The sequence below is a fragment of the Ovis canadensis genome, chromosome 1, assembly GCF_042477335.2.
Source record: "Ovis canadensis isolate MfBH-ARS-UI-01 breed Bighorn chromosome 1, ARS-UI_OviCan_v2, whole genome shotgun sequence".
Taxonomy (NCBI): domain Eukaryota; kingdom Metazoa; phylum Chordata; class Mammalia; order Artiodactyla; family Bovidae; genus Ovis; species Ovis canadensis.
In genome coordinates, this window is record NC_091245.1 from 223,016,298 (window position 1) to 223,043,654 (window position 27,357).

Genomic DNA, 27,357 nt, shown 5'->3' on the forward strand with positions numbered 1-27,357 from the left:
GAAGAAAATAAAGCAAGATAATGTGATGGGATGTGACTAGATGCAGCATCAGTGAAAGTTTCTCTGATTGTTGAGCTGAATCCTGAAAGATAAGAGGAAATAGTTCTTCAAACAATTGGGGGCGGAATACTCCAAGGATGGGAACAGAAGTGTAAAGCTACTGAGGTGGGGACAATGTTGGTGTATTCTAGGGACAGAAATGTCAGTTTTGCTGGAGCAGAGTGAGAGAGATGCTTGTAGGGGGCATGAGATGAGGGTGGAGAGGGTTAGGTATCAGGTCACATGGGGCCATGTAGCCTGGGCAATAAACCTGGGTTAATTTTAAATGTGAAGGAAGTCTTAGAAGGCTTAAAGATGGAATGTGACCCAATGAATCCAAATACATTGGCTGTTACTAATCCTTCTGAGTGACCCACTCACCAAGATTACAAGTAAGTTGTTGGACCCAAAGGACAAGAAGTTTGAGGCTTGAGGTTCTACATGACACCTATATGGGAACTTGAAGGTGCTTTAAGATAAGCTGCATGTTTGAATAAATATAAATTTTCTTTACAAGGAATATCTGAAAGATTCCAGTCACAAATCACAGGAACCTTGATAAATAGTCTATTTGTCTCCATAAGAACACTTCATCCTTCACAACTGTTCTGCCTTAAACAACACACTTTATGGCAAGTGTATCCGTCAGGGTTCAGGGAAGTCAAACTAGCAGGTCCATATATTGAAATTTATGACAAGGAATCACCTTATGGGGTTGTGAGGTCTGGTGCAGCAAGTCCAAGAAGAGTAGGGCTGAGTGACGAAGGAAGCTTATGGGTAGATTGAGCACAGGCTAAAGCTGTCATCCACAGCAGTTAAAACAGGAAGAGCATGAAACTCCGTGGGCACAAGCAGAAGCCTTTGTCCAGTATGCTGGCATTTCTTTTCTCTCATAAGGAAGCCTCAGTCCTGCTTTTGAGGTCTTCTAACTGGCTAAGTCTTGCTTTCCCAAATTATCCAGGATAATCTCCCTACTAAGAGTCCATTGATTAGGGACTTTATATTGGCAAAATTTCTTTAGAGCAACACCTAGATTAGTGTTTGATTGCATAACTGAGAAGAGTCTTCAGAAGTCTGTAATGAAAACGAGTCGTCACAGCAAGGTTAAAGATATTCTTTTATAATCTTAAAGAGGTTCAGTAAATGGATAATGGTTTCTTACATGTATCGTAATCCATGGCAGACTCACTCATATGCAAACATTATGCCATGAATCCAGCAGGTGTTGTTACTCTGAATAGCGAGATGAATTGAGGACCATTATTCATTTAGAAAGTATTAGGTTAATGACATGACTTTTGCCACATAAAGGAGCTTGTCAGTGAAGCTAATGTAGGTTAAGTTATATAAGTTTTATCCACAAACACTCCTGTGAATATTAGGAGTTACTAATCACTATGGTGGCTCAGATGGTAAGGAATCCATCTGCAATGCAAGAGACTGGGGTTCAAGCCATGGGTCAGGAAGATCCCCTGGAGAAGGGAATGGCAACTCATTCCAGTATTCTTGCCTGGAAAATCCCATGGACAGAGGAGCCTGGTGGGCTACAGTCCATGGGAGCACAAAGGGTTGGGCACAGTTGAGCGACTAACCCTTGCCTTACCTTATCACTTCATGGCAAATAGACAGGAAGAATGTGAGAACACTGCAGATTTCATTTTCTTGGGCTCCAAAATCAATGTGGATGGTGACTGCAGCCACGAAATTAAGAGATGCCTGCTCCTTGGAAGAATAGCTATGTCAAGCTTAGTGTTTTAAGAAGCAGAGACATCACTTTGCTGACAAAGGTCCATATAGTCAAAGCTATGGTTTTTCCAGTAGTCACGTATGGATGTGAATGTTGGACTGTAAAGACGGTTGTGCGCCGAAGAATTGACACTTTCGAACTGTGGTGCTGGAGAAGACTTTGAGAGTCCCTTGGACAGCAAGGAGATCAAACCAGTCAATCCTAAAGGAAATCAGTCCTGAATATTCATTGGAAGGGCTGATGCGGAAGCTGAAGCTCCAATACTTTGGCCACCTGATGTGAAGAGCTGACTCACTGGAAAAGACCCTGATGCTGGGGAAAATTGAGGTCAAGAGGAGAAGAGGGCAACAGAGGATGAGATGGTTGGATGGCATCACTGACTCAATGAACATGAGTTTGGTCAAACTCAGGGAGATAGTGATGGATAGAAAAGCCTGGCATTCTGCAGTTCATGGGGTCACAAAGAGTCAGAGGCAACTTAACAACTGAAAAACAGCAACAACAAGGAGTTTTAGGGTGTTCTGGGTAAAGAGAGGAAGTCAGGTTGCAAGCAGGGATCATTTCCAGGTAAACATTTCAGGTGCCTTTTGTAAAAGAAATCTGAAGATGAAAAGGACTCAGCTCTACGAAGCTTCCAGTAATCTGTTGAGATTTATTTTCTCATTCTAAATACACAGCCACTTTTATGAATAATTTTGTATTTGTAATTTTTTGTTCATCTTCTTAAAGAAAACTCTCCAAATTGTAAGCTCCAGGCCCAGGAAATAGGTATCCAGCCTTGCCTATGAATTTTTCATCATTTGTTTTTTAACTCAAAAATAAATAAATAAATAATCCCTGACAAGAACTTACAAAGGCCTTTTGGTTCATTATTGGTTGAATGGTCCCCCAAACCAGTCAGTTACAATGAAAGTTCCCCATCTAGTTTTGATACATCTCAGTAAAATACTAGTGTTTATTTCAGAAGCAACATTTTTGCTTTCACAGTGGTCCTCAGGAGAATTCTGAGACCTTCAGAATGCCTTGTGATGCTACAGTGCTTACTTGCAGGCACAGAGGACAGAATCAACTGCGAACTGGCAGGAATCCACATCATCTTGTGTTGCTGGTATTAGGGCAGTGGAAAGTGTTTTCATTTTTAGCTTTGCTTATGAGGTAGGTCCAGGTTGCATTTTATCTTATTAACAAAATATAGGGCTTCCCTGGTGGCTCAGTGGATAAAAGTCCACCTGCCAATGCAGGGGACATGGATTCGATCCCTGGTCACGGAAGATCCCACCTGCCTTGGGGCAACTAAGCCCAGGTGCCACAACTACTGAGCCTGTGCCCAGTAGCCCCAACCAGCTACTGAGTCCATGTGCTGCAACTGCTGAAGCCCACGCATCTAGAGCCGCTGCTTTGCAGCAAGAGAAGCCACTGCAAGGAGAAACCCATGCAGCACAACTAGACAGTAGCCCCCTATCGCCACAACAAGAGAAAGCCTGCATGAAGCAGTAAATACCCAGCGCAGCCAAAAATAAATAATTAACATATACACAGATTCTTATATGAAAAACAGCATATGTTCCTACTGGTCAAATATTAGAACATATAAAACATTATTCTGTAAGAATTCTCTATCCCATGATGCTAAGTTTTCACTGGACCGGTAATCTTTTTCTTTATTTTTATTTGGGGGGTTGTTATACATTTGTATTGGTAGTACTTTCATAGTCAGAGGTTTATATAGTTCTTCTAGCACTTTATTTTCTAGGACAGTAACAATTAGATTCATGTTGACTGATGATAAAATGAACATGTTTCTTCATTCTCCTCCCCCTCTTCTACCACACAATTTTGTGCAATAATATGATCTTTGTGCTTCTGTTAAATTTGCTTTTGCTACTATCACTTGACTTGTTGATTTAAGTCCTTTTTCTCTCAGCTGTTACTGAATTATCAAGAATGAAACTTCTTTCTTACTTTCCAAGTTTTTTTTTTTTAGTTTTTTATTTTTTAAATTTTAAAATCTTTAATTCTTGTTAATTGTATCTGGCATTCACCTTCTAATTTGTCATCCAAGGCTATGCTGTTTTAATTTCACTTATACATTTAAATTCCCATATCTTTCAGAATTTTCCACAGTTTATTGTGATCCACACAATCAAAGGCTTTGGCATAGTCAATAAAGGAGAAATACATGTTTTTCTGGAACTCTCTTGCTTTTTCTATGATCCAGTGGATGTTGGCAATTTGATCTCTGTTTCCTCTGCCTTTTCTAAAACCAGCTTGAACATCGGAAGTTCATGGTACACGTGTTGCTGAAGCCTGGCTTGGAGAATTTTGAGCATTACTTTACTAGCGTGTGAGATGAGTGCAACTGTGTGGTAGTTTGAGCATTTTTGGCATTGCCTTTCTTTGGCATTGGAATGAAAACTGACCTTTTCCAGTCCTGTGGCCACTGCTGAGTCTTCCAAATTTGCTGGTATGTTGAGTGCCACACTTTCACAGCATCGTCTTTCAGGATTTGAAATAGCTCCACTGGAATTCCATCACCTCCACTAGCTTTGTTTGTAGTGATACTTTCTAAGGCCCACTTGACTTCCCATTCCAGGATGTCTGGCTCTAGGTGAGTGATCACACCATCGTGATTGTCTTGGTCGTAAGGATCTTTTTTGTACAGTTCTTCTGCGTATTCTTGCCACCTCTTCTTAATATTTTCTGCTTCTGTTAGGTCCATACAATTTCTGTCCTTTATCGAGCCCATCTTTGCATGAAATGTTCCCTTGGTATCTCTAATTTTCTTGAAGAGATCTCTAGTCTTTCCCATTCTGTTCTTTTCCTCTATTTCTTTGCATTGATCGCTCCAAGGCTTTCTTATCTCTTCTTGCTATTCTTTGAAACTCTGCATTCAGATGCTTATATCTTTCCTTTTCTCCTTTGCTTTTCACATCTCTTCTTTTCACAGCTATTTGTAAGGCTTCCCTAGACAGCCATTTTGCTTTTTTGCATTTCTTTTCCATTGGGATGGTCTTGATCCCTGTCTCCTGTACAATGTCACGAACCTCATTCCATAGTTCATCAGGCACTCTATCAGATCTAGTCCCTTAAATCTATTTCTCACTTCCTCTGTATAATCATAAGGGATTTGATTTACGTCATACCTGAATGGTCTAGTGGTTTTCCCTACTTTCTTCAACTGAAGTCTGAATTTGGCAATAAGGAGTTCATGATCTGAGACATAGTCATCTCGTGGTCTTGTTTTTGCTGACTGTATAGAGCTTCTCCATTTTGGCTACAAAGAATACAATCAGTCTGATTTCAGAGTTGACCGTCTGGTGATGTCCATGTGTAGAGTCTTCTCCTGTGTTGTTGGAAGAGGATGTTTGCAATGACTAGTGCATTCTCTTGGCAAACTCTATTAGCTTTTGCCCTGCTTCATTCCATATTCCAAGGCCAAATTTGCCTGTTACTCCAGATGTTTCTTAACTTCCTACTTTTGCATTCCAGTCCCCTATAATGAAATGGGCATCTTTTTTGGGTGTTAGTTCTAAAAGGTCTTGTAGGTCTTCATAGAACCATTCAACTTCAGTTTCTTCAGAGTTACTGGTTGGGGCATAGGCTTGGATTATTGTGGTATTGAATGGTTTGCCTTGGAAACTAACAGAGATCATTCTGTCATTTTTGAGATTGCATCTCAATACTGCATTTCAGACTCTTTTGTTGACTATAATGGTTACTCCATTTCTTCTGAGGGATTCCTGCCCACAGTAGTAGATATAAGGGTCATCTGAGTTAAATTCACCCATTCTGGTCCATTTTAGTTCGCTGATTCCTAGAAAGTTGATGTTCACTCTTGCCATCTCCTGTTTGACCACTTCCAATTCGCCTTGATTCATGGACCTAACATTCCAGGTTCCTATGCAATATTGCTCTTTACAGCATTGGACCTTGCTTCTATCACCAGTCACACCCACAACTGGATGTTGTTTTTGCTTTGGCCCCATCTGTTCATTCTTTCTGGAGTTATTTCTCCACTGATCTCTAGTAGCATATTGGGCACCTACTGACCTGGGGAGTTCCTCTTTCAGTTTCCTATCATTTTGCCTTTTCATACTGTTCATGGGGTTCTCAAGGCAAGAATACTGAAGTGGTTTGCCATTCCCTTCTCCAGTGACCACATTCTGTCAGACCTCTCCATCATGACCCATCTGTCTTGGGTGGCCCCACATGGCATGGCTTAGTTTCATTGAGTTAGACAAGGCTGTGGTCTGTGTGATCAGATTGGCTAGTTTTCTGTGATTATGGTTTCAGTGTGTCTGCCCTCTGATGCCCTCTTGCAACACCTACCATCTCACTTGGGTTTCTCTTACCTTGAACGTGGGGTATCTCTTCACGGCTGCTCCAGCAAAGCATAGCCACTGCTCCTTACCTTGGATGAGGTTTCTCTTGAGAAATCTGGTCAGGAAGCAACAGTTAGAACTGGACATGGAACAACAGACTGATTCCAAATAGGAAAAGGAGTACGTCAAGGTTGTATATTGTCACCCTGCTTATTTAACTTATATGCAGAGTACATCATGAGAAACGCTGGGCTGGAAGAAGCACAAGCTGGAATCAAGATTGCCAGGAGAAATATCAATAACCTCAGATATGCAGATGACAGCATCCTTATGGCAGAAAGTGAAGAGGAATTAAAAAGCCTCTTGATGAAAGTGAAAGAGGAGAGTGAAAAAGGTGGCTTAAAGCTCAACATTCAGAAAACGAAGATCATGGCATCTGGTCCCATCACTTCATGGGAAATAGATGGGGAAACAGTGAAAACAGTGTCAGACTTTATTTTGGGGGGCTCCAAAATCACTGCAGATGGTGATTGCAGCCATGAAATTAAAAGACGCTTACTCCTTGGAAGGAAAGTTATGACCAACCTAGTTAGCATATTGAAAAGCAGAGACATTACTTTGCCAACAAAGGTCCGTCTAGTCAAGGCTATGGTTTTTCCAGTGGTCATGTATGGATGTGAGAGTTGGACTGTCAAGAAAGCTGAGCGCCGAAGAATTGATGCTTTTGAACTGTGGTGCTGGAGAATACTCTTACAAGTCCCTTGGTCTGCAATGATATCCAACCAGTCCATCCTAAAACAGACCAGCCCTGGGTGTTCATTGGAAGGACTGATGCTGAGTCTGAAACTCCAGTACTTTGGCCACCTGATGTGAAGAGTTGACTCATTGGAAAAGACCCTGATGCTGGGAGGGATTGGGGGAAGGAGGAAAAGGGGATGACAGAGGATGAGATGGCTGGATGGCATCACCGACTCGATGGACATGAGTTTGAGTGAACTCCGGGAGTTGGTGGTGGACAGGGCGGCCTGGCATGCTGCGATTCATGGGGTCACAAAGAGTCGGACACAACTGAGCAATTGAACTGAACTGATACATTTAAATATTAAATACATTCAATGCTCACCACCATATCTATTTCCAAATTTTCCTCATTCATTTCTCAGTTTATTTTGTAATAATTTCCTGAAAAGTACTGTTGGGAGCATTAAACCCTGAAATCCCCACATGTTGAAACTATTGGTAGTTTTCAGATTTGAAGGGCAGCTTGGATGTTTGTAATATTGATACCTCACATATCGTTTGCTTGCTTCTCTTGTGGAAGTTGCTCTGTCTATTGTCTACTGGTATTGATCGTTGCTATGAAGATATCTAATATACGACATTTATTTCTCTTCAGTTGAGTGACTAGGTCATTTAGGTTGGCTCTCAAGTGATTCTGTCTTTATCTTTAAAAATTAGCGATTTTGCTATTGTTTTTGGCTATTCTGAGTCTATTATTTCTGGCACAAGGTATGTCTTTTTCCCCCCTGAAAAAAACAAAAATTAGATTTTTTACTTATATCTTTTTTGCCCCCAACTCCTCTTTCCGCTAGAGATATCACCAAACTCCATCTTTTCCACAATTAAAAAAAAATTGTCTCAGGCCAGTAACAAGGATTGCCTGTCTCTAAGCTATACAAAACATAAAATTATACCAAGAAATATCAAATTTACCAGCAAATAAAGGGATCGGAATTTTGGAACAGTGAAGACATATTAATAAAACTGTGATTAGGTTTGGGACTAAGTTACCAAAAATGCAGAGGCAAGACTGAAGCTTCATTGGAGCTTAAAAGTTCCAAAATACGTGCTATGGGCTGAATTGAGTTTCCCCAAATGCCTAGCCCCCCGCATCTCACAATGTGACTCTGTTTGGAGGCAAGGCTATTAAAGAGGCGATCAACAGCAGGTCGTTTCTGTATGTCAGGTTGTCTCTTATTTGAGGGTGGATTTACTACAGAATGCTTTAAAATATTTCTGCTTACATTTTCTTTCTTAAAGACTTATCCCATTTATGCTTGCTGGATCTTTTTTTCCACATCTCTCATTTCCCTCTAATTTGTTCTTTTAGATTTTCATCTTCTCGTATTTGTTTTCCTCACTCGGATACTTTATGCTTTCCATTGTGTTACAGCAGTCTGTTTTCACTTGCGGTATTTTTTTCCCCTAAGTTCTTCCAGTTGACTTTTCATCATTTCCCATTGTGTCTTCATCTCTTCCCTGAGTTCTTTCACTATTGCTCTGTGATCTTCCATACAGAGATAAGCACTTTTTTCAATTTTTGAAATTTATTTTGTCTCAAAATTCTTAGTAACAGTATTTGTCTACTGGCAACATGTTCCTGGTGGTGATATTCGTATTGATGAGTTTTGCCGCTCTTTTAAAAATTCGTTTTAATTTGGTTGATAATGTGTTTGTGTCCATGCTATGCCAGTGTTTTTTTAATTTACCCTTTTAATTAATTATCTTTATTGAGATTGGTTTTCATAAACTTGAAATTTGTAGCGGGTCCCTGGCCGAGCGCCTGGGACGTGCAATCAGTGTGGCCTTCAAGTTGTACAACCTGTAGAGATGGTCTTCTTTTAGTGAAATATGGCTTGTAGGTGAGATTCTTTATATAGTCCTGCCTCATATGTTTCTCTGAACCACATGAGAGCTTGGGGAGAGCTTTTGCTTCCAGCTTCCAGCCTTGTTCACCCCGTGTAGCATCCATAGATATAAATGAAAGATACAGTGTTTGGACCTCAGGGTGAGCCCCTCATCTTTAGTGAGCCTCTCTTTGCCAGCACTTTCTGAAATGCTGCTGCTCTCTCCATACTTAGCAATTTTTCTTTGTGATTTCTGTCCAGTCTCTGCTGTTTGCTGCCCTTCTTCATGGTTTGTAGGCTGCAGGTTAGGTCTGCCTTGGAGTTTTGCTGAACATAGAGATTGTTTGTGAAGTTATTTCCTCTTACTTTCCTGGTTGTTCTTGCATAATATCCAAGAATAAAGAGGGCAAGACACTGACATTTATAGTTATGTTTGTATGGGAAGTGGGGAATTTGGGTTTTCTTTTTTTTTTTTAATCCAAATGTATAAAGATGCTTCAATACTGTGAGGATTTTTTAAATGTTTGTGTAGTTTCTTTGTTTTGTATTTTTTGGCTTAGTATTTAAAGTGGCCCTCAGTCCAGCTCAAATATCATTCTACTTTATATATGTTACACTTCTGTTAGATCTTTCTGAATTACTCAGTGGCCAGAAGAGCAGCTCTCTTTCTGCATACTTGTATTTACTTTGTCCCCTGTAGTTGGCTTTCCTTTTCTCCCTTGCAAATTTTTCCTCATCTCCATAGTCCTTGCTATCAGTGATAATTCTCTCTGGGCCTCAGGGTCTATCTCAAATAGCATCCAATTCTTAAAATCTTTTCTCTGATCTGTGTGTATTGTTACAACCTCATCATGTGTTTAACCACCATTTACACTGCTCATATTTTCTTAGAGCAGATCCTATTCTAGATGATATTTTGGTTATTTGGCTACAGCTCCCACTTTCTACCAGTTGGAAGGAAGCCTGTGACTTAGTCATATTTGTGCCCCATTTATACCTGAGCATAGTACGTAGTGTATATTCAATAAGCGTTTGTTAAAATGACAAAATTTAGCAAAAGGCCAAAAAAATATTTTTTGGAGTGCAAGGCACAATTTCCTCCTGCTTCTCACTGACACATATAACCATTCATGGGGCTAATTTGGCTGTCTTCTGAAGCCACACATCCCTGCAGATCAAACTATCCTATAAGGATGTAATGGCAGATGTGCTTATTTAGTCATGCAGTCATGCTGTGTTTTTGATGATTTTAATTGTTTTATTTCAATACAGAATAATTTGTTCTTTGCTTTGTAAGAGTCCTTGATTGTTGTTAAGTAGATGAAAAAACAAAAATGGAAAATGCAAGCCTCTTTAGTCTTTTCCTGTTAAATGGTAGATCTCTATCATGATATAAATACATTAATAGATGAACTCTGTTAAAATTTGACTTTTACATTTAAATTGAATTAAAAGGAATAGCAGAAGCTTAAGAGAAAATTTTCCCAGGAGACTCTTTGTTTTAAAAACATCCACATTTCAAGAAGAAGTGAAATTTGAAAATTTCTCCCCACTAGTTCATATAATTGGATCTTTTACCAAGCACAATTTATATGTCATTTTCTACACCATTTTGCAGCATTGAAAGCAGTATTTGATGAGAAAAACCTGTTTCCCAAAGAAATTCTGGATCATGAAAGAAGAGCCAAGCAGTTATGTCAAGAAACAAATAGTGAAGTGAAGATAAAAAGAAATAAGAAACCATTGTAATTGAAAGAAAAATAAATATTTCATCATCGCTTGAAGTATGTATATAAAATTCACAAAAAATGGAATCAAGAATATTGCTCCTTTCTTTTACTCTATATTTGAACTCTAGGAAACTTCATTTTGAAACAGTGTTTAAGTGCTGCTTTTATCCATCACATTTCAATTTCTCTCCCTTTTTAACAGAAAAATACGACTAAAGAGGAGACAATAGCAACTGATGTCTATTCTCGTGTTGTTATATAAAAGTTCCAATTTTTTTCTAAACAGTTCCAGAACAAAGTGTTCTAACCAGTCACACTTCTTGTTGCTCCTATAGACAAATACGTTTGTTCAATTTTCATTGTAAAATCAATTTGTGTTGAAGTTAAATATGTACTGACACAGTGCATATAAACTTGACTAAGAAAAGCATTCAAGGTTATTTATGCTGTTTTGGTTTTAAAAAATGATTCTGATAATGCAATTAAATCTTGTCAGTAACAGCTATTACTATTAATTTTTTAATGACCTGGCCATCCTTCCAGGTACTTATTGAGAAATCACTGCATATGTTCTATACTTTGCTATGTGCTGTGCAGCACTTAGTCCCTCAGTTGTGTCCGACTCTTTGTGATGCCATGGACTGTAGCCCACCAGGCTGCTCTGTCCATGAGGATGGTCCAGGCATGAATATTGGAGTGGGTTGCCATGCCCTTCTTATACTTTGTTATACTATACTCTAAAATTGAGTGGCATAGCACAACCAAAGAGGGAAAGGCCTCAGGGAAAAAATAGGAGACTGGGTTGTATAAAAGACTCATTTTATGTGGAAGGTCAAGTAGGGACTATTTGGTTTGGCTTATGAAAGAGAATTCATGGGAGATACAAACTATTCTCAAATATTTCAAAGCTGCCTTGAAGAAAGAGAGTAGAAGTAGAACTGATGGGCACACTTGTAAGAAGGCAGATTCTGGAATTGCTTCCTAATCCTTGTTAAAACTTGAAAAGATTTATTTCCCCTTTCCTTCCCATCTTCATTTCTCATCTTGATACAGAATTGTTGGCAGCAGTCCTGCTGCATGGCTAGGAAAGAAAGTAGGAGGACCTGAGAGAAAACTCAGCAGAGATAAACTGGACCCAAGAGTATGGGTGGGGGAATTTAGTGGGAAAGGGTATTAGCAGATGGGAAGGAAGAGGATTGAGCAGAAGCAATGACCAGCATAGCTGGGAGATTGATTATGTTGTAAATAAATATTGAGTAAATAAAATAAATAAATTAGTAAATATATTGAGAATAATGAGAGCCAAGTATCTCACTGTTATAGAAGGTATTTATAGGACTTCCCTGGTGGCTCAGTGGAGCCTGCCAATTCAGGGGACACTGGTTCAATCCCTGGTTTGGGACAATTCCACATGCCGCAGAGCAACTCAACCCCTGTGCCACAACTACTGAGCCCACACTCTAGAACCTGTGAGCTGCAACTGATGCTCTCATGTGCCACAGTTACTGAGGTCCCTGCATGTTTAGATCACATGCTCTGCAACGAGAGAAGCCACTGCAATGAGAAACCCAGGCGCTGCGAAGAAGAGTAGCCCCCACTCCGCTCACCGCAACTAGAGGAAGTCCATACAAAACAATGAAGACCAAGTCAGCCAAAAAATAATAATAAATAAAGGTATTTGTAAAATTTGAAAGGAAGAAAACTAGAAAGAACCTTGAGATTTGGGCTTTGGATTATAGATATCAGTTTGAACTCATGATTTTAGCTAACTAGTTAGCTAGATAATAGAATGAAATTTTTAGGAATGCTTCAAAATTGTGATTGCAGCTTACTTTCAAATGATTCATGAAGTACTAATTATAATGTTTATATATTTATATATGTAAAAACACATCACATGTATTTATCTACACATACACCCATATGTATATATATAAAAGGAGAACAGTGGAGGACACAGGAGCCTGGCATGCCGCAGACCACTGTATCATAAAGTGTCGGACCCAATTTAGCAACCAAACAACAGCAACAATGAAAGGATAAAGAGAGAGAGGGAGAGAAAGATTAGGTATATAGATAGAGCACATATATGTGGTGAAATGTTAACGATTGGAGAAACAGAGAGAGGGGGATGGTAGTTCTTTGTATTATAACAGCAACTTTTCTGTAACTTTAAGGTTCAAACTATTTTAAAAAATGAAAGTTTGCCTTAGTACAAAGGGCTCCTTGACATGTTAAAACAGAGGCTGAATAACTCTCATAGGGAGTTGGCAGAGAAGTCTTGCACTGGTTGGGAGGTTTGATTGGATAATCCATCATTTCTAACTTAAAGCATATGATCTATGAATCATAGATTGGTGACAATACAGTGGAGTGAAATTTGAGCCTTATTTCCAGAAATTTAAGAGAATATTAAGATGTTAAAGAGATGTAATATGGGTGCCAAATACTTTGAGATGTTCCTTTTCCACATCCATCCATCCGTATATCTATCCAACCAATTATTGAAGGCATATATGCAAAGCACTGTTTTCCATACCAGCTTTATGCATATAAATAGAGTACACTTCTCCTGCCATCAGCTTTCTGGAGTGAAGGCACATAAAATGCAATGACTCTAAATTGAGAATTGAGTGACTCTTCTAGTTTTTCTATTGTAGTTTGTAAATTCTGTTATTAGACATACTTTATACTGTTTTTAGCCCCGGAGGTGACTTTGTTTGAAGTGATGATTCTGAAGTAGCCTGGTTCATGTAGACAGAACTTCTCTCTGTAACCTACTATATGTTCATGGCACTATGCTGTGTGTGACCCTATTGCATCCTTAATTAATTCAGGGCCTTTTGTATAAAAGGAATTAAGAAGGGCTTTCTCACAAGTATATTTAATGAGAATAGAGCTTTTAAGAGTATGAAAGTCTCTTTTAATGTTACTGTTTTTAATAATTTAGAACAAAAACACAAAAGGAAAAAATAAAAAGACATTTAGTTATTATGTCTTAATGTCTTATATTTTACAGAAACTAATTGTGCTAGGCAGGTAGCAGGGTCTCACCTATCAAATGTTAATAGAACTAAGACTTTATAAATTGTTCTGAAATTAATATTTAGGTTCAATTATTTAAGATCCATTTTTCTGCAGTGAAAGAACTTGTTACATTAAAATAGGATGTGCCGTAATTTTCAATGGGCTGCTTTGTTTGTGCTGTGTAGACTTACACTAAATATAATTTAACCTATTCTTTTTACAGAACATTTCCCTCTTATCATTCACAATATACAGAGCAAACAGACAAAGAAAAGAATGCCTGAAATTAATCCATGCTTACATGGAAGTATTAGCTTATATGTCCTTTACCAATGAGAGCATTTGCTTGTGGGTTTTTAGTTTAGAATTAAATATAATTTTACTTAAAAAAACTATAAAATGCTAAGAAAGATAATGAGATTGAACCTGCAACCCTTCCTACTCTTTTTTATACATATTAAGGTGTATTTTTTACAGTGGGAATAGTGATACTGCTCAAATTTATAGCAAATGCCCTGGCTTTCACTAATGAATTTTTCTCTGATGATCTAGGGGCAAATAGAGTTATAGAAAAAGCAGATTTGTGAAAAATTTTAAAGATTTACAGCAATATTTTATGGACAACTGTGGTATCTTTATTGTCTGTTAAAGGAGCTTAAACCACGGAAGAGAAATTCATGACCGTTGTTTTTTACTCCCCAAGAGACAGGAAAATATACAATCTGCTTGAACTGCTCTATCATAAGGTTCTCACCGAACAACTTCATTAACTGATCTTACTAACACAGACTGTCTGTCTCTGTCATTGGAAGGAAAAGTAATGAGCTGTCCTTGGGTAAATCACATTGTAATCTGAGTAATGTACAGACATAATAATTTGGTAGCCAAGGGTATTTGTGATGGATATTTGCTGGTGTCACTGCATGGGTAGAAGAACATTGATTGAATGATAGTCTTAGGCATTCTGACTTATTTTTGAATTGCAGAGTAGAACAAGAGGCATGATAATGTTGCTAAAATTAAGAATTTTAGTAAATTAAGAGATCATGTTCTTTGTTATCAGGCTTCTCAGTCCTGAGCTATTGCCCTGTTAGGACACTGAAAGAGGTTAACAGCATTCTTGCAGAAGTATTTTTTTTTTAAAGAATTTTAGAAAGGTATTTACATTCACTGTATTTCTTTCTCATAAGGTTATCAGAAATAATATTACATTTAGTGATCAATAGTGAATATTTGTTTAATTGAAACTAGACCAAATTTTCCTTTTCTGAGAGGCCTCTGATAAATAAACCAATGTGTTTAATATCTGATTGCCATTGATGTGATTGATTTGAATTAGAAAAATGAGATCAAAACCCATTCAATTATGTATACATTTTAATTAATAACCTGTTTGTAGAGAACATCATATAGGATTTTAAAACCATTTAAAAGTAATACCAATGTTTATTATCAAATTATTTATATTTAATAATATTATCTTGATAATTTGGTAAATCAGTAATCTTAATCTGGTCTTTTTACTCAACATAAAGACTGTATTTCTTCAAGATTCACTCCTTTTCCTAAGGCTTCAAATGGGACTTGTATCCACAGGAAACTCTTCTGACTATTGTATAATTTGATGAATTGTTGAGTTCTCTGTAAACACAGCAGTAATTTGTCTCTGGATTTTGGATTTGATTTAGCTTTATTCTTTTCCTTATAGGCATTCTGAAATATTTATGATGGAATACACTGGTAATCTGATGTGAGAGTCCTATAAGAGACAAAAAGAATTAATTACTAGCAAATTTACAACCATTGGCACATTCTTCCACATTTTGTTTCTACTTACTATGTGTGTGTGTGTTTGTTGCTCAATCGTGAAATAATGGATGAAATAATAATTCAAACTTAATGATTTAAAAAAATTCTATTGTTTTCTCCCTTGTTGCTTGCATATTTCATAATTGATCATTAACCTGGTCATGTTAGTCCTTCTGTACAAATGTGAACACCTGCTTTGGTTTTAGAGGAATTAATTGGGCAATGTTCAAGATAAATAGAGTTGGCCTTGTCTGATCAGGTGTTCTATGTACTAGTGTTTCCCAGCAGGCACATTTGAACTGTAACATCACAGTGAGTAATCAGAAGCCAATTTGGGGGTAAGTGTCTTAAAATTAAATAGCTTTTGAATGAAGTATGTATGTAATAACTTTGACCATGAGTGTTAATAGAGTAGAGGAATGGTGTTTCAATTCATGTTGGTGCAGGTATAATTTAAATGCATCAAATTAACACATCATTTTATTTTCCTATAAAGACTAAAGTTTCCTTAAATTTTCACTATCAGTTTGAAGGTCAGATTCTTATAGAACTGTTCATCAGGTTGCTTAGTTCACCAGTCCTTCATGTTTTCCGATGAGGTACAATCTGAAACCCAATAAGGTAAGTGAATTTTAAAATCATATTTTTTTTTCATGAGCTTGTAGTTTATTAAGTGCCTAAAATTTTTCTGGGAAAACAGATGCTCAGAGGATATATACTTTAATTATTAAGATTGTTAATAGGACAACTCCCAGATTCTGCTACTAAGGAAAAATTGCATCCTTCATAATATTGTTTATTGCTCTAATATACACCAAGTACTTAAATATGTGCCAAATAAATTGCCAGTTTATGACTTAAAAATATGAGTAACATTTTGATGACTTACATATCTACAAACTGATATTTCAGTCAGAAATCTTATAAGATAATGAACATATTAGAAAATGATACACAGAAATTATTTATTTTGTATGTAAAACTTCTTTTACACTCTGGCTTTTACTATTATTGTTGTACTACCAGTCACAACCTGATATACTGATTTAATTCTCAATAAGGCATTTGCTTGATAGCATATATTTATATTTGCAGTTTGTTAACATGTTATTTTCTAAAAACTGTTTAGCTTGCATTTTGAGGGTTTTTTCCCTTTGCAAGTTGTATATCTAAGCAAATAGAGTTTACACATTTCAGAAAAGAAATGGAAATATCTAGATAATGACTTTATAGCTTAGTTTTGGGAAATAATTGACTATTAGTATCTTTATGTATGGAGCTTCTCTGGTGGCTCAGATGGTAAAAAAATCCACCTGCAATGCAGGAGACCTGGGTTTGATGCTCAGTGTAGGAGACCCAGGCTTGATCTCTGGGTCAGAAAGATCCCCTGGGGGAGGGCATGGTGACCCACTCCAGTATTCTTGCCTGGAAAATTCCATGGACAGAGAAGCCTGATGGGCTTCAGTCCATGGGGTCAGAAGAGTCGGACATGATTTGGTGACTAAACCACCACCATGACCATCTTTATGTATAATGGTGATTCTTAGTGACTCAACCATTTAGGGGTCATGGAAGCCTTCCTAATAGTCTGCAGAACACTAGAAATATAGTTCTTCATTTTTTAAATATAAGACTAATAAAACATTATTCCAGAGGTTTTCATTTTTTCCTCCAATAGAGAGTTACTTCCCGAGAGGGTTAAACTAGGAGTTACTTAAAGCTACTAAAATACATTATTTGTAAAGTAAAAATTAATGTTACTTAAATTTAAAATAGTTTAAAAATTAATTTAAAATTTCATTTAAAACACTTAAAATTTCAGGTACTTCAGAGTCAGTATTCTCCTGGAGTCTGCAGCAATATGGCAAAAATCATTCTACTCCAGATGTAATGAGATGGTTGGGTTGCCTGCAATTTTTGTGGAGAGCGTTTTAATAGGGTGTCATTAGTGTTGTGAATTGGTTACAGTTTTCAGTTGCAACTTTCTTATATTTGTTAATTTATTTGTCAAATTATTCTTTGATTTTTTAAAATGTTTTCTTATGTTGTTGCTCTACTGTTTGTATTTGATTGCAATTTTGTTTCTTTATAATTTTTTTCTGAGCTTTTTTTATTTGTACTTCCCTTGGAAAAGTGTGAGGTGGGTGTGGGAGTTCTTTCATCCTACAGTAGCAGGATTCTATAACATGTGAGACTTGTTACTCTAAGAAGTTAGCCAGATTACTCAACTGGTTTAGAATACTTTAACTTCCTAATGTTATATGTTCAAAACCACACTGGAATGTATTCAGTTTTTATTCCATTTCTCCTTTTGTTCTTTTACCTGTTTTAGAATCATCTGGACAGAAGTTTCCCTTGATATCAGGGTCACAAGTGTCTCATTTAAAACCATAGGAAAAGATGCAAAAAAGTATCCTATAGCTATTGAGAGATAGCATTGCTATTGATAATGTTCCAGAATTATAATTTCTCCTTTAAGTAAAAAAAAAAAAGCTGCAATACATTCTATACTGCTTGTTGAATGCATGTAAAGAATGCTAATAGCACATGACCCATTTCTCCTAATAGATGATGCTTAGTCTTAAAATTTGCATTAAAATAATTTCATGGTAGTTTGTTCCAATAAGGTGGAAAGTTCTAATAGGTAGAAATCTTTCTGTTGAACTTACTATGATAAACTCTGATTATTTTAAAAAACTAATAAATTTTGAATTAATGAATGCACAGAGGTCAAAATGGATAAGATCCTGCTGTGGAGTCTTCTATTGACTTTTTCTGGAAGTCAAGCCTCAAGCCCCTTGGCTCAAAGAAATACCGAATTTGTAGTGGATCTTTATCAAGCTGTTGGTTTATCTCATAAGAACAACATCATAATTTCACCTCTTGGAGCAACTTTGGCCCTTGGAATGGTACAACTGGGAGCAAAAGGAAAAGCACAGCAGCAGATAAGACAGACTTTAAAATTTCAGGACACCTCAACGGGTAAAATTCTTCCACATGATTGTTTACACTGGATAAGATCTGGGCAAATTTATTTTTAAACTATTAGAGAAGCTAAGGGTCATACAACTTTAGTAAATTTTGAAAGTTATGAAAGGTGTAAAATTATAATAATGTGGAGAATTTTAAATGCAAATAATTATCAATGTAAGCAATTTTATTGTTTCCTAAGGAAAATATTACGAAAATAATTTATAAAAAATTGATTCTATATACATAAAAATTGTGACTATGTCTGTATATTTTCTTCTGGCCTGTTTTGGCCAGTTTTCATTGAAATCATGGTGTGTATGCATGTGTGTGTGTATGAGTGGGTATACATCCATATATATATATATATATATATATATATATGTATATTCTTCCACTAGCACTTCCTGTGTTTTGATTGTTTTTTTTTCATATCATGCAGTTGCTTCAGAGTATATTTTTAATTGCTGCATTTTATTGTCTCTAGTGGAAATATCATTGCATATTTACCTAATCCTTCCTCATTAAATAGTTTCCAGTACTTCTTTTATAAAAATGCTTCAGTAACCAACCTCACCCAGAAATCTTTGTGTGTCTCTCATTATTCTGCAGGCTTTTAAAAGATAGCTTTTTAATTGAAATTTAACTTTTTCACTTATATGAGACCAAGAAAAAGCATTTATTTATACAGTTTCAAAGCTTATTTAATAGCTTCTAAATATTTTTTAAAAGAATCACTTACATGAGTCATCAGAGACCCTTTTGTGTACGAGCAGTTGTTATCTAGTCTCTCAATGGCCTACGTGAGATACTGTGGAGATGCTTTAGTGCCGTTATCCCACCTTAAGGTGTGGTTGTCCATCTCCCTAGCTATCTTGTGCTTCCAAGTTCTTCAATGATTTGAATTATAAACTTTTATATCACTGTCAGATATATATCCTAAATATTAGAGGCAATATACAGATTTTTTATTTGGGTATTTAATTACTGTAACTGTAACTAATTTCAGTATGTCTGCCCTAGCATGGAATAGTTATTGTTGTTTAGTTGCTAAGTTGTGTCTGACTCTTTTCGACCCCATGGACTGTAACCCACCGGATTCCTCTCTGTCCATGGAATTCTCCAGGCAGGAAGATTGGAGTGGGTTGCCATTTCCTTCCCCAGGGGATCTTTCCAACTGCGTCTCCTGCATTGCAGGCAGGTTCTTTTTGCTGAGCCACCAGGGAAGCCCAGCATAGAGTAGTTACATTTAGGAAACTGTTCTCCTGAAGAAACAATTTGCAAAGTTCTATTTGCTTCATTTTAAAGGCAATGTTACATAGAAAAGAAACTGGTGATAGTGAAGTTGCTTGACAGAGTTCTCCTTTGTGGATAATGTAAGATGAAGTCACTGTATTCCAGATCTAGTCTTCATTGTCTGCGTTAATTTCAGCAAATCCCACGACACAGTCCCAGAAACATTTATATCACATGATATTGCTTTGAAAAGTAATAGAACATTCATGAAAATATGTAAATTGATTCCATGATAAACTAGCAAAATTAGACCCTTTGAAATTTAAATTACTTTAAATGAATCCATCTTATAGAGGAACATGGGAGTCTTAACTCTGGATTGTGAACATAATAATAACAATGCTAAAACTATCAACTATATATAGTGTACCAGTCACTGTTTTATGTACTCAGTATACTGTATTTTATTTACTCTTCACAATTACTCTGTGAGCCAGACATAAACCTGCTGTACAGGTGAGGACACCAAGGCAAAGAAAGGTTGAGTAACTTGCCCAGAACTAATTCCAAAAATGATTCACTGAGGGTTATAGATCACAAGAGCAACAATGAAAATTTTAATATTTTCTTTGAAAGAGTATATATGCATAATTAAACATTAACTTTGTAACATACATAACAAAATCTACCAAATTTGCTATCTCTTGTTGTTGTTGTAGTAGTTGTTCAGTCACTCAGTTCATGTCTGACTCTTTGCAACCCCATGGACTGCAGCATGCCAGGCTTCCCTGTCATTCACCATCTCCTGGAGCTTGCTCAAACTCATGTCCATCGAGTTGGTGATGCCCCAACCATCTTATCCTCTGTCATCCCCTTCTTCTGCCTTCAATCTTTCCCAGCATCAGGGTCTTTTTTAATGAGTTGGCTCTTTACATCAGGTGCCCAAAGTGTTGGACCTTCAGCTTCAGCATCAGTCCTTTCAATGAATATTCAGGGTTGATTTTCTTTAGAATTGACTGATTGGATCTCCTTGCTGCTATCTCATACTTTGTTAAAGGAGAGAGAGGTGCAGATGGTGGATAAGTGCAAAAAGAAAAGGAAGACCAACCAAAAAGGGAGAAAATATAAATATTAAACTCTGGAAAATTTTTAGAAAGAAGTTAAGAAGGAGAGCAGCGAGAAAAAAGTGCAGGAAGATGAAAAGAAAGAGATGCAAAATGATTTCAGGGTAAAACAAAGGGTGCAACAGATGAGAAGACAGTGCCTGGCAGGGCCATACTGGAACTCAGGGCAAAAAGAAAAATCAATAATTATGATTTTTCCTTTACTTTAAATGTTTATGTTTTGTTTATCATGGATTTCTTTGTGTTAGTATTGATATTTAAAATACATTTCAGTAAAATGTTGTTTATCCTGATACTGAATTTGTTGCCATCTCCTTAAACTTTATGCCATAATGAGGGTCTCATTGACCCATCTTGGTCCTGGCCCTGCCTTCAGTTCCCTCTGATTGTCAAATGGTGCTATCTGTTGAATCAGGCTATATTTACCTTCCTTGCTATCAACCTGTTTCATAACCTGCTTATTCTGCAGATGGGCTTAAAGCTCCTGGCATCCTACCCACACTGGGGCTCTCAGTGTCCTCACTTACTCTTCTTTCCCCATTGCTAAAACAATCTGTTCAAAATTTACCTTCTCCTTTTTACTGAGCATCTGATAATACTCCATTTTGCTTTGCTTCTATTAAAGCTGCTTATTAATTGAAGACTAACTTTAAGGTGTTTCTTTATTCTACGCAGTTTATGAAAAGAGACCTGCCATGAACTCCTGGGTTAGTTATGTGTCCAAATGACCCTGTGATGGGGCACCTTTCAAGCTATCTTATCTCTCTGGATTTTAGATTCTTCATTATCAAATGAGTTTGGATTAGATGATTTCCATGGGCTTCCCTCCACTCCAGTACTCTTGCCTGGAAAATCCCATGGATGGAGGAGCCTGGTAGGCTGCAGTCCATGGGGTTGCTAAGAGTAGGGCACGACTGAGCGACTTCACTTTCACTTTCCACTTTCATGCATTGGAGAAGGAAATGGCAACCCACTCCAGTGTTCTTGCCTGGAGAATCTCAGGGATGGTGGACCCTGGTGGGCTGCTGTCTATGGGGTCACACAGAGTCGGACATGACTGAAGTGATGCAGCAGCAGCAGCAGCAGCAGCATGGGCTTCCCTGGTGGCTCAGAGGGTAAAGAATCCACCTGCAATGTGGGAGACTTGGGTTTGATCCCTGGGTTGCGAAGATACCCTTGAGGAGGGCATGGCAACCACTCCAGTATTCTTGCCTGGAGAATTTCCATGGACAGAGGAGCCTGGGGCTCTACAGTTCGTTGGGCCACAAAGAGTCGGACACGACTGAGTGACTAAGCACTGCGCGGCACACACGGACCTTTTAGCTAAAACCATCTATAGTCCTATGACTGCCTTTCTTTTCATCTTTGGATCTCTCACATTGTAGACACAGTTGGCCTTAAGGCTTTCAGTAGCAGGAGAAGTAAACATGTACTAAAATTTAGAACTTTTTTGGAGGTCTGGTACAACCAAACCAAAAGTCACATTCACCCCATGACCTGTAGGATTTCCATGGCTCTATTTTAGGAAATGAAATAAACTTACTGCTTATTAGGAGCCATGTATATGTATTCTTTTTGATCTATGCTTAAAGAAGCTATTAATCTGTAAATTAAATTTATAAGGCAGATAACTTTATATTCTCCAAACTTGTGCTATTGGTAATATTTTTTCATTAACTTCTGAGTCCAGCAATTTATCAAAGAGCAGCTGACTGTCATACAGTCTTAGACCTAAAGTACATGACATAAATTTATTTGCTCTGACAAATGAGTTGGAACTATTTTTTTTTCCTCCTCTCATTCTTTCTCCCAATCCTTTAAAGATGTTCATAAATTATGAACTTCTGAAAATTGGTTTCAAAGTTTGCCATTTTATTCCTGACTTTAATTAATTCTTTTGGAGAAGCTCTCATGTCTTCACTCAGAAAGTCATCTTGGTAACTTTTCAGCTATTGAGATAATATTTCAGCTTCCAATAGCAAGAAGTGATTGCATCTGAAATAATTGTATAAATAAGTAAAATATGTAAGGAATTATTATTATGTAAGGAATTCCAGGGTTGTAAAGAATCACTGATATTCTTCAGATCCAATCATATGGAAGAAAATTTTTGTATCTAAAATTGTTTATGTCTGTGTCTATATCCCCATGAATGGAGAATCATGGAGTTTGAAATGTAATGCAATATACCTTCCAAGTCTGTTCTGTGGTTATGTAGGCTGAATTTGCACAAGAGAACTTTCCCAGATGGCTCAATAGGGTTTGACCCCTGGGTTGGGAAGATCCCCTGGAGTAGGAAATAGCAACCCACTCCAGTATTCTTGCCTGGAAAATTCCATGGACAAAGAAGCCTGGAGGGCTACAGTCCCTGGGGTCACAAAAGAGTTGGACACAACTGAGCCAGAACAAAAGGACAAGTGGGGACTGAAATGTGGCCTTCACTCAGCTGGACAAAATATGAGGTAATGGGGATGCTATGCCCCCACAAGCACCCAGTGAGAGCACAACTTATTTGCACAAAGATGTCCTATGGGCTACTAGCTCTCTGATATTAATACAATGTTTATACACGCATGTACACATCTGATTTCCAATAGACACCTCATAGCAAGTTCCTCTCAGTCTTTTATTCTTTATTCAGTGGACATTTCCCAATGATGAACCGTTTGTGTTTTCTTCAATGGAGATAAATTGCATGCAATCAAATTTTAAGTTGTGAAAGTGGTATTTTCAGTATTTAACTCAAAATAAACAAAGGCTCTGAAGACCTGTGGATTTGAAATACAGTTCCCAGATTCAATGATTGAGTTCCAAAATTAAGCCAGAAGGAAATATAAAATATTGGTTCCCTCTGGTAGTAAACTGGAAGACACTGAGCAGCAATCAGAGCTGAATTCTTTCATAGCACATACACCTTCCTCACAACACTGTAGTCAGAATGACCCGACGATAAATAAGTATAGGCCAACAGTGATTCTTAGCTGAATCTATCAGATGCATTTGGCTAGTGGTTATAGTTGGAATGGTTCAATATTTTTATTGTTCACATAGACAACCAAAGTATAGAGACTTATGAACCTGGAGAAATAGGCAATTCTAATCCTTAGCATTTCTAAAGATGATTACAGCAGTTACCTCATAAATTTCAAAACTTGGATAGGCACAGTTCGTCATAAAAGAGCAATTCTTCCTTAAACTGAAATAAAAGCAGTATTGAAAAGGATTGTTCATCACTGTCCTACCCTCATCAACATTCATTAGTATTCCTCTTTCACAAATATCTCATGTTATGCATAGGATGAGATTCTAAAGATACCTGTCCAACAACTAAGAATGAGCTAAATTTGACTATAAAGAGGGAGTTTCTTTCAACCTTTTTGAATGCATATTCTCATTTTTGACAAATTTCAAATTTACATGGACAGTTTTTTTTCCTGTAGGAGAGCTGGTTTCTCTACAAAATGCATATTCCACAAGGGATAAATGCTTAAAATATTTATACTAACTTGGAAAATGTCGTTAGTTGTACCTTAGGCTGCTAAAAAATGGTGATATGAATCAGAGTGCTTAGAAGTAAAGCCGAGAAGCTGTTGTTTTTATGTTGTTCAGTATGTCAGTATACATTATAATTATTTTTCAGGAGAAGAATTTTCTGAGCTGAAGTCATTTTTCTCTGCCATCTCAGAGAAAAAACAAGAATTTACATTTAATCTTGCCAATGCCCTCTACCTTCAAGAAGGATTCACTGTGAAAGAACAGTATCTCCATGGAAACAAGGAATTTTTTCAGAGTGCCATAAAGCTGGTGGATTTTCAGAATGCAAAGGCTTGTGCAGAGACAATAAGTAACTGGGTAGAAAGCAAAACAGATGGTAAAGTTTCCCATTTCCATAGAGTCATTATTTGCCATTGTATTCATGGTTTTTAATATACTAAAGTAAAGAATGATTGAATATTTTCCTATTAAATTATGGCTCAGAGGGATCAGTTCCTCTATTTTGCTTCCCTGTTATTCAAATTAACACTGAATTGTAAAATGGAGAGAAATTGTAAGCAGCTTTGAAAAGTATACAGATTTTTTTTTGGACAGGTAACCTGATTGAGAATTCTTACTGGAAGAATTTTAATAGTAATCTTTTATTAAAGTGTGTTTTTTTAAGTATGACAGCAGGAATAATATCTTTGGCCAGATAAGACTTAAATCTATCAATCTCAGATGCTTTCTTTCCCACATACACTGTAAATAATTAACACATATTAGTTGGATGTGTTAATGTTTCATAATAAACATTGATAGTTCTATCATAGAGTTGTAATCTACTTTTAAGTATAAGCTAGCAGAGATTCCAAAGGCACTACTGAGAGACATAGTAGAACACAAGTTTAAGCTCATACAGATCTGAGTTCAAATCCTGACAAGTTCTAAGCCATTCCCCATTTAAAATGAGGATACTATTATAATGTTTTAGGATTATTGAAAGATTAAAAAGAATGTGTGTGAAGAGACCAGTATATATCAGGCCCTCAATTAATAGCAACTTGTTTCTTCGTTCATTCATTCTGCTATTTAAGCAGAAAAAATCTGTGATGTGTAAGATGAGACTCTGTTTTATGTGGGGAGCCTCCGACAGAGAAGCATAAGTTGAAAATGTGAGATGGGTATTGTGAGCACTGTTCACAGGCAAGTACTATTACTGGGATACACATTAAGAGCATCTGTAGACGCTCCATGGCACCTGATTATGCTGTTGACTCATAGCTTTGAAATACTCATTAGACATAAAAATCAGAGACTGATTTTTTAGAAGAGGAACATCACATTAGCAACTCCATTCTTATCCTTTCTGAATGGTCAATGGCTACAGATGCAACAGCAGAGAATTTGAGTGGACCACTAATTTATTAATTCTGATTGACTTGCTGAAGAATTTTAAATAGAGTTTGAAAAATAACAACAGATATGAAGAGATACTTGATTTTGTTCTTTCTGTCTGAAAAGCAGTTTACACAAATGATTTTACCAAAGAGCAGCCATTGCTAGGTCTGTCTAAATTTATCTAAGATAATTCCGTATCTCCTGTTTCCTAATGAAGTCCTGTTTGTACCTGTTTCTTTGTCAATATTTAATAAATCTCCTCCTTAACTCTTCAAAAATTTCCAAGTTTAAATGATAAAACACCCTATTTTTAATTGGTTAGCAAGATAAATTTTTGTTTTAATTTAATTTAAAGCAGTTTTTTGAATCACTGTTGCCTGTTTCTTTCTGCCTCTTGCTCTATTCTCTCCCCAGGAAAAATTAAAGACATGTTTTCAGGGGAAGAATTTGGTCCTCTGACTCGGCTTGTTCTGGTGAATGCTATTTATTTCAAAGGGGATTGGAAACAGAAATTCAACAAAGAAGACACACAACTGATGAATTTCACTCTGAAAGATGGCACAGCAGTCAAAATTCCAATGATGAAAGCTCTTCTGAGAACGAAATACGGTAATATGAAAAAAAAAATCACACTCTAAAGGACAACTTTGGGAATTGCTAAGTATATTAATATTTTATTTTCTCTGTTTCAGGTTATTTTTCTGAATCCTCTATAAACTACCAGGTTTTGGAATTACCTTATCAAGGTGATGAGTTTAGTTTAATTATCATACTTCCTGCAGAACACGTGAACATAGAAGAAATGGAAAAGCTAATTACTGCTCCTCAAACCCTGCAATGGTTCTCTGAGATGCAAGAACAGGAAGTGGAAATAAGCCTTCCTAGGTTGGTAATGTCATCACTCTAGTTCTTATGTTTTCACTTATAGACGGATTTCAACAGCTGGCCAAAAGATAATTAATGTTTAAAAAGTCTATTGACAAAAATAAAATGAAAAACCCATTAGGAATTGTTACTCTACTTTATGGATACAAAGCAGGTCTGAACATTGCCAGCGCTGTTTTGCCATGAGGAGGATAGAATTTAAGTACTCAATATTCTCTGAAAGGAATGAAAAAATATGTCTTCAAAACAGAATGCTGGGATTAAAAAGAATTATTACTCTTTTTATTATACAAACATTTTTCTCTAACATTTTTTTCTCTGGTTGAAATTTAAAATATTTTATCTTCTTTTGTGTTTAAGGAAAATAAAATTCCCAAGACACTTGTGATATTATACAGTTAAAAAATATGTTGTTACCTTTGATAGAGGGTGCTCTCTATTCAGTTCAGTTCAGTTCAGTGGCTCAGTTGTTTCTGACTCTTTGCGACCTCATGGACTACAGCATGCCAGGCTTCCCTGTCCATCACCAACCCCCAGAGCTTACTCAAACTCATGTCCATTGAGTCGGTGATTCCATCCAACCATCTCATCCTCTGTCGTCCCCTTCTCCTCTTGCCTTCAATCTTTCCCAGCAGCAAGGTCTTTTCCAGTGAGTCAGTTCTTCTCATCAGGTGGCCAAAGTATTGGAGTTTCAGCATCAACATCAGTCCTTCCAATGTATATTCAGGGTTGATTTCCTATAGGATTGACTGGTTGGGTCTCCTTGCAGTACAAGGGACTCTCAAGAGTCTTTTCCAACAGCACAGTTTAAAAACATCCATTCTTCGGCACTCAGCTTTCTTTACAGTCCAACTCTCATATCCATACATGACTACTGGAAAAATCATAGCTTTGACTAGATGGACCTTTGGTGGCAAAGTAATTGGTCGTAACTTTTCTTCCAAGGATCAAGCTTTTTTTTAAATT

At 36.9% G+C, this 27,357-nt stretch overlaps 2 protein-coding genes across 2 annotated transcripts in view; both read left to right on the top strand.

The window, feature by feature from the left end:
• WDR49 (WD repeat domain 49) overlaps positions 1 to 10,484 on the top strand; it is a 164,725-nt gene extending 154,241 nt beyond the window's left edge. The window contains exon 18 of the mRNA XM_069595505.1: positions 10,354 to 10,484. Coding sequence (XP_069451606.1) covers positions 10,354 to 10,484 — 131 coding nt within the window. The remainder of the gene's footprint in view (positions 1 to 10,353) is intronic.
• Positions 10,485 to 15,505: 5,021 nt separating this feature from the next.
• SERPINI2 (serpin family I member 2) overlaps positions 15,506 to 27,357 on the top strand; it is a 35,962-nt gene continuing 24,110 nt past the window's right edge. Inside the window, exons 1-5 of the mRNA XM_069580349.1 lie at positions 15,506 to 15,639; positions 18,029 to 18,283; positions 24,272 to 24,502; positions 25,921 to 26,115; positions 26,199 to 26,391. Coding sequence (XP_069436450.1) covers positions 18,037 to 18,283; positions 24,272 to 24,502; positions 25,921 to 26,115; positions 26,199 to 26,391 — 866 coding nt within the window. The 5' untranslated portion in view covers positions 15,506 to 15,639; positions 18,029 to 18,036. The remainder of the gene's footprint in view (positions 15,640 to 18,028; positions 18,284 to 24,271; positions 24,503 to 25,920; positions 26,116 to 26,198; positions 26,392 to 27,357) is intronic.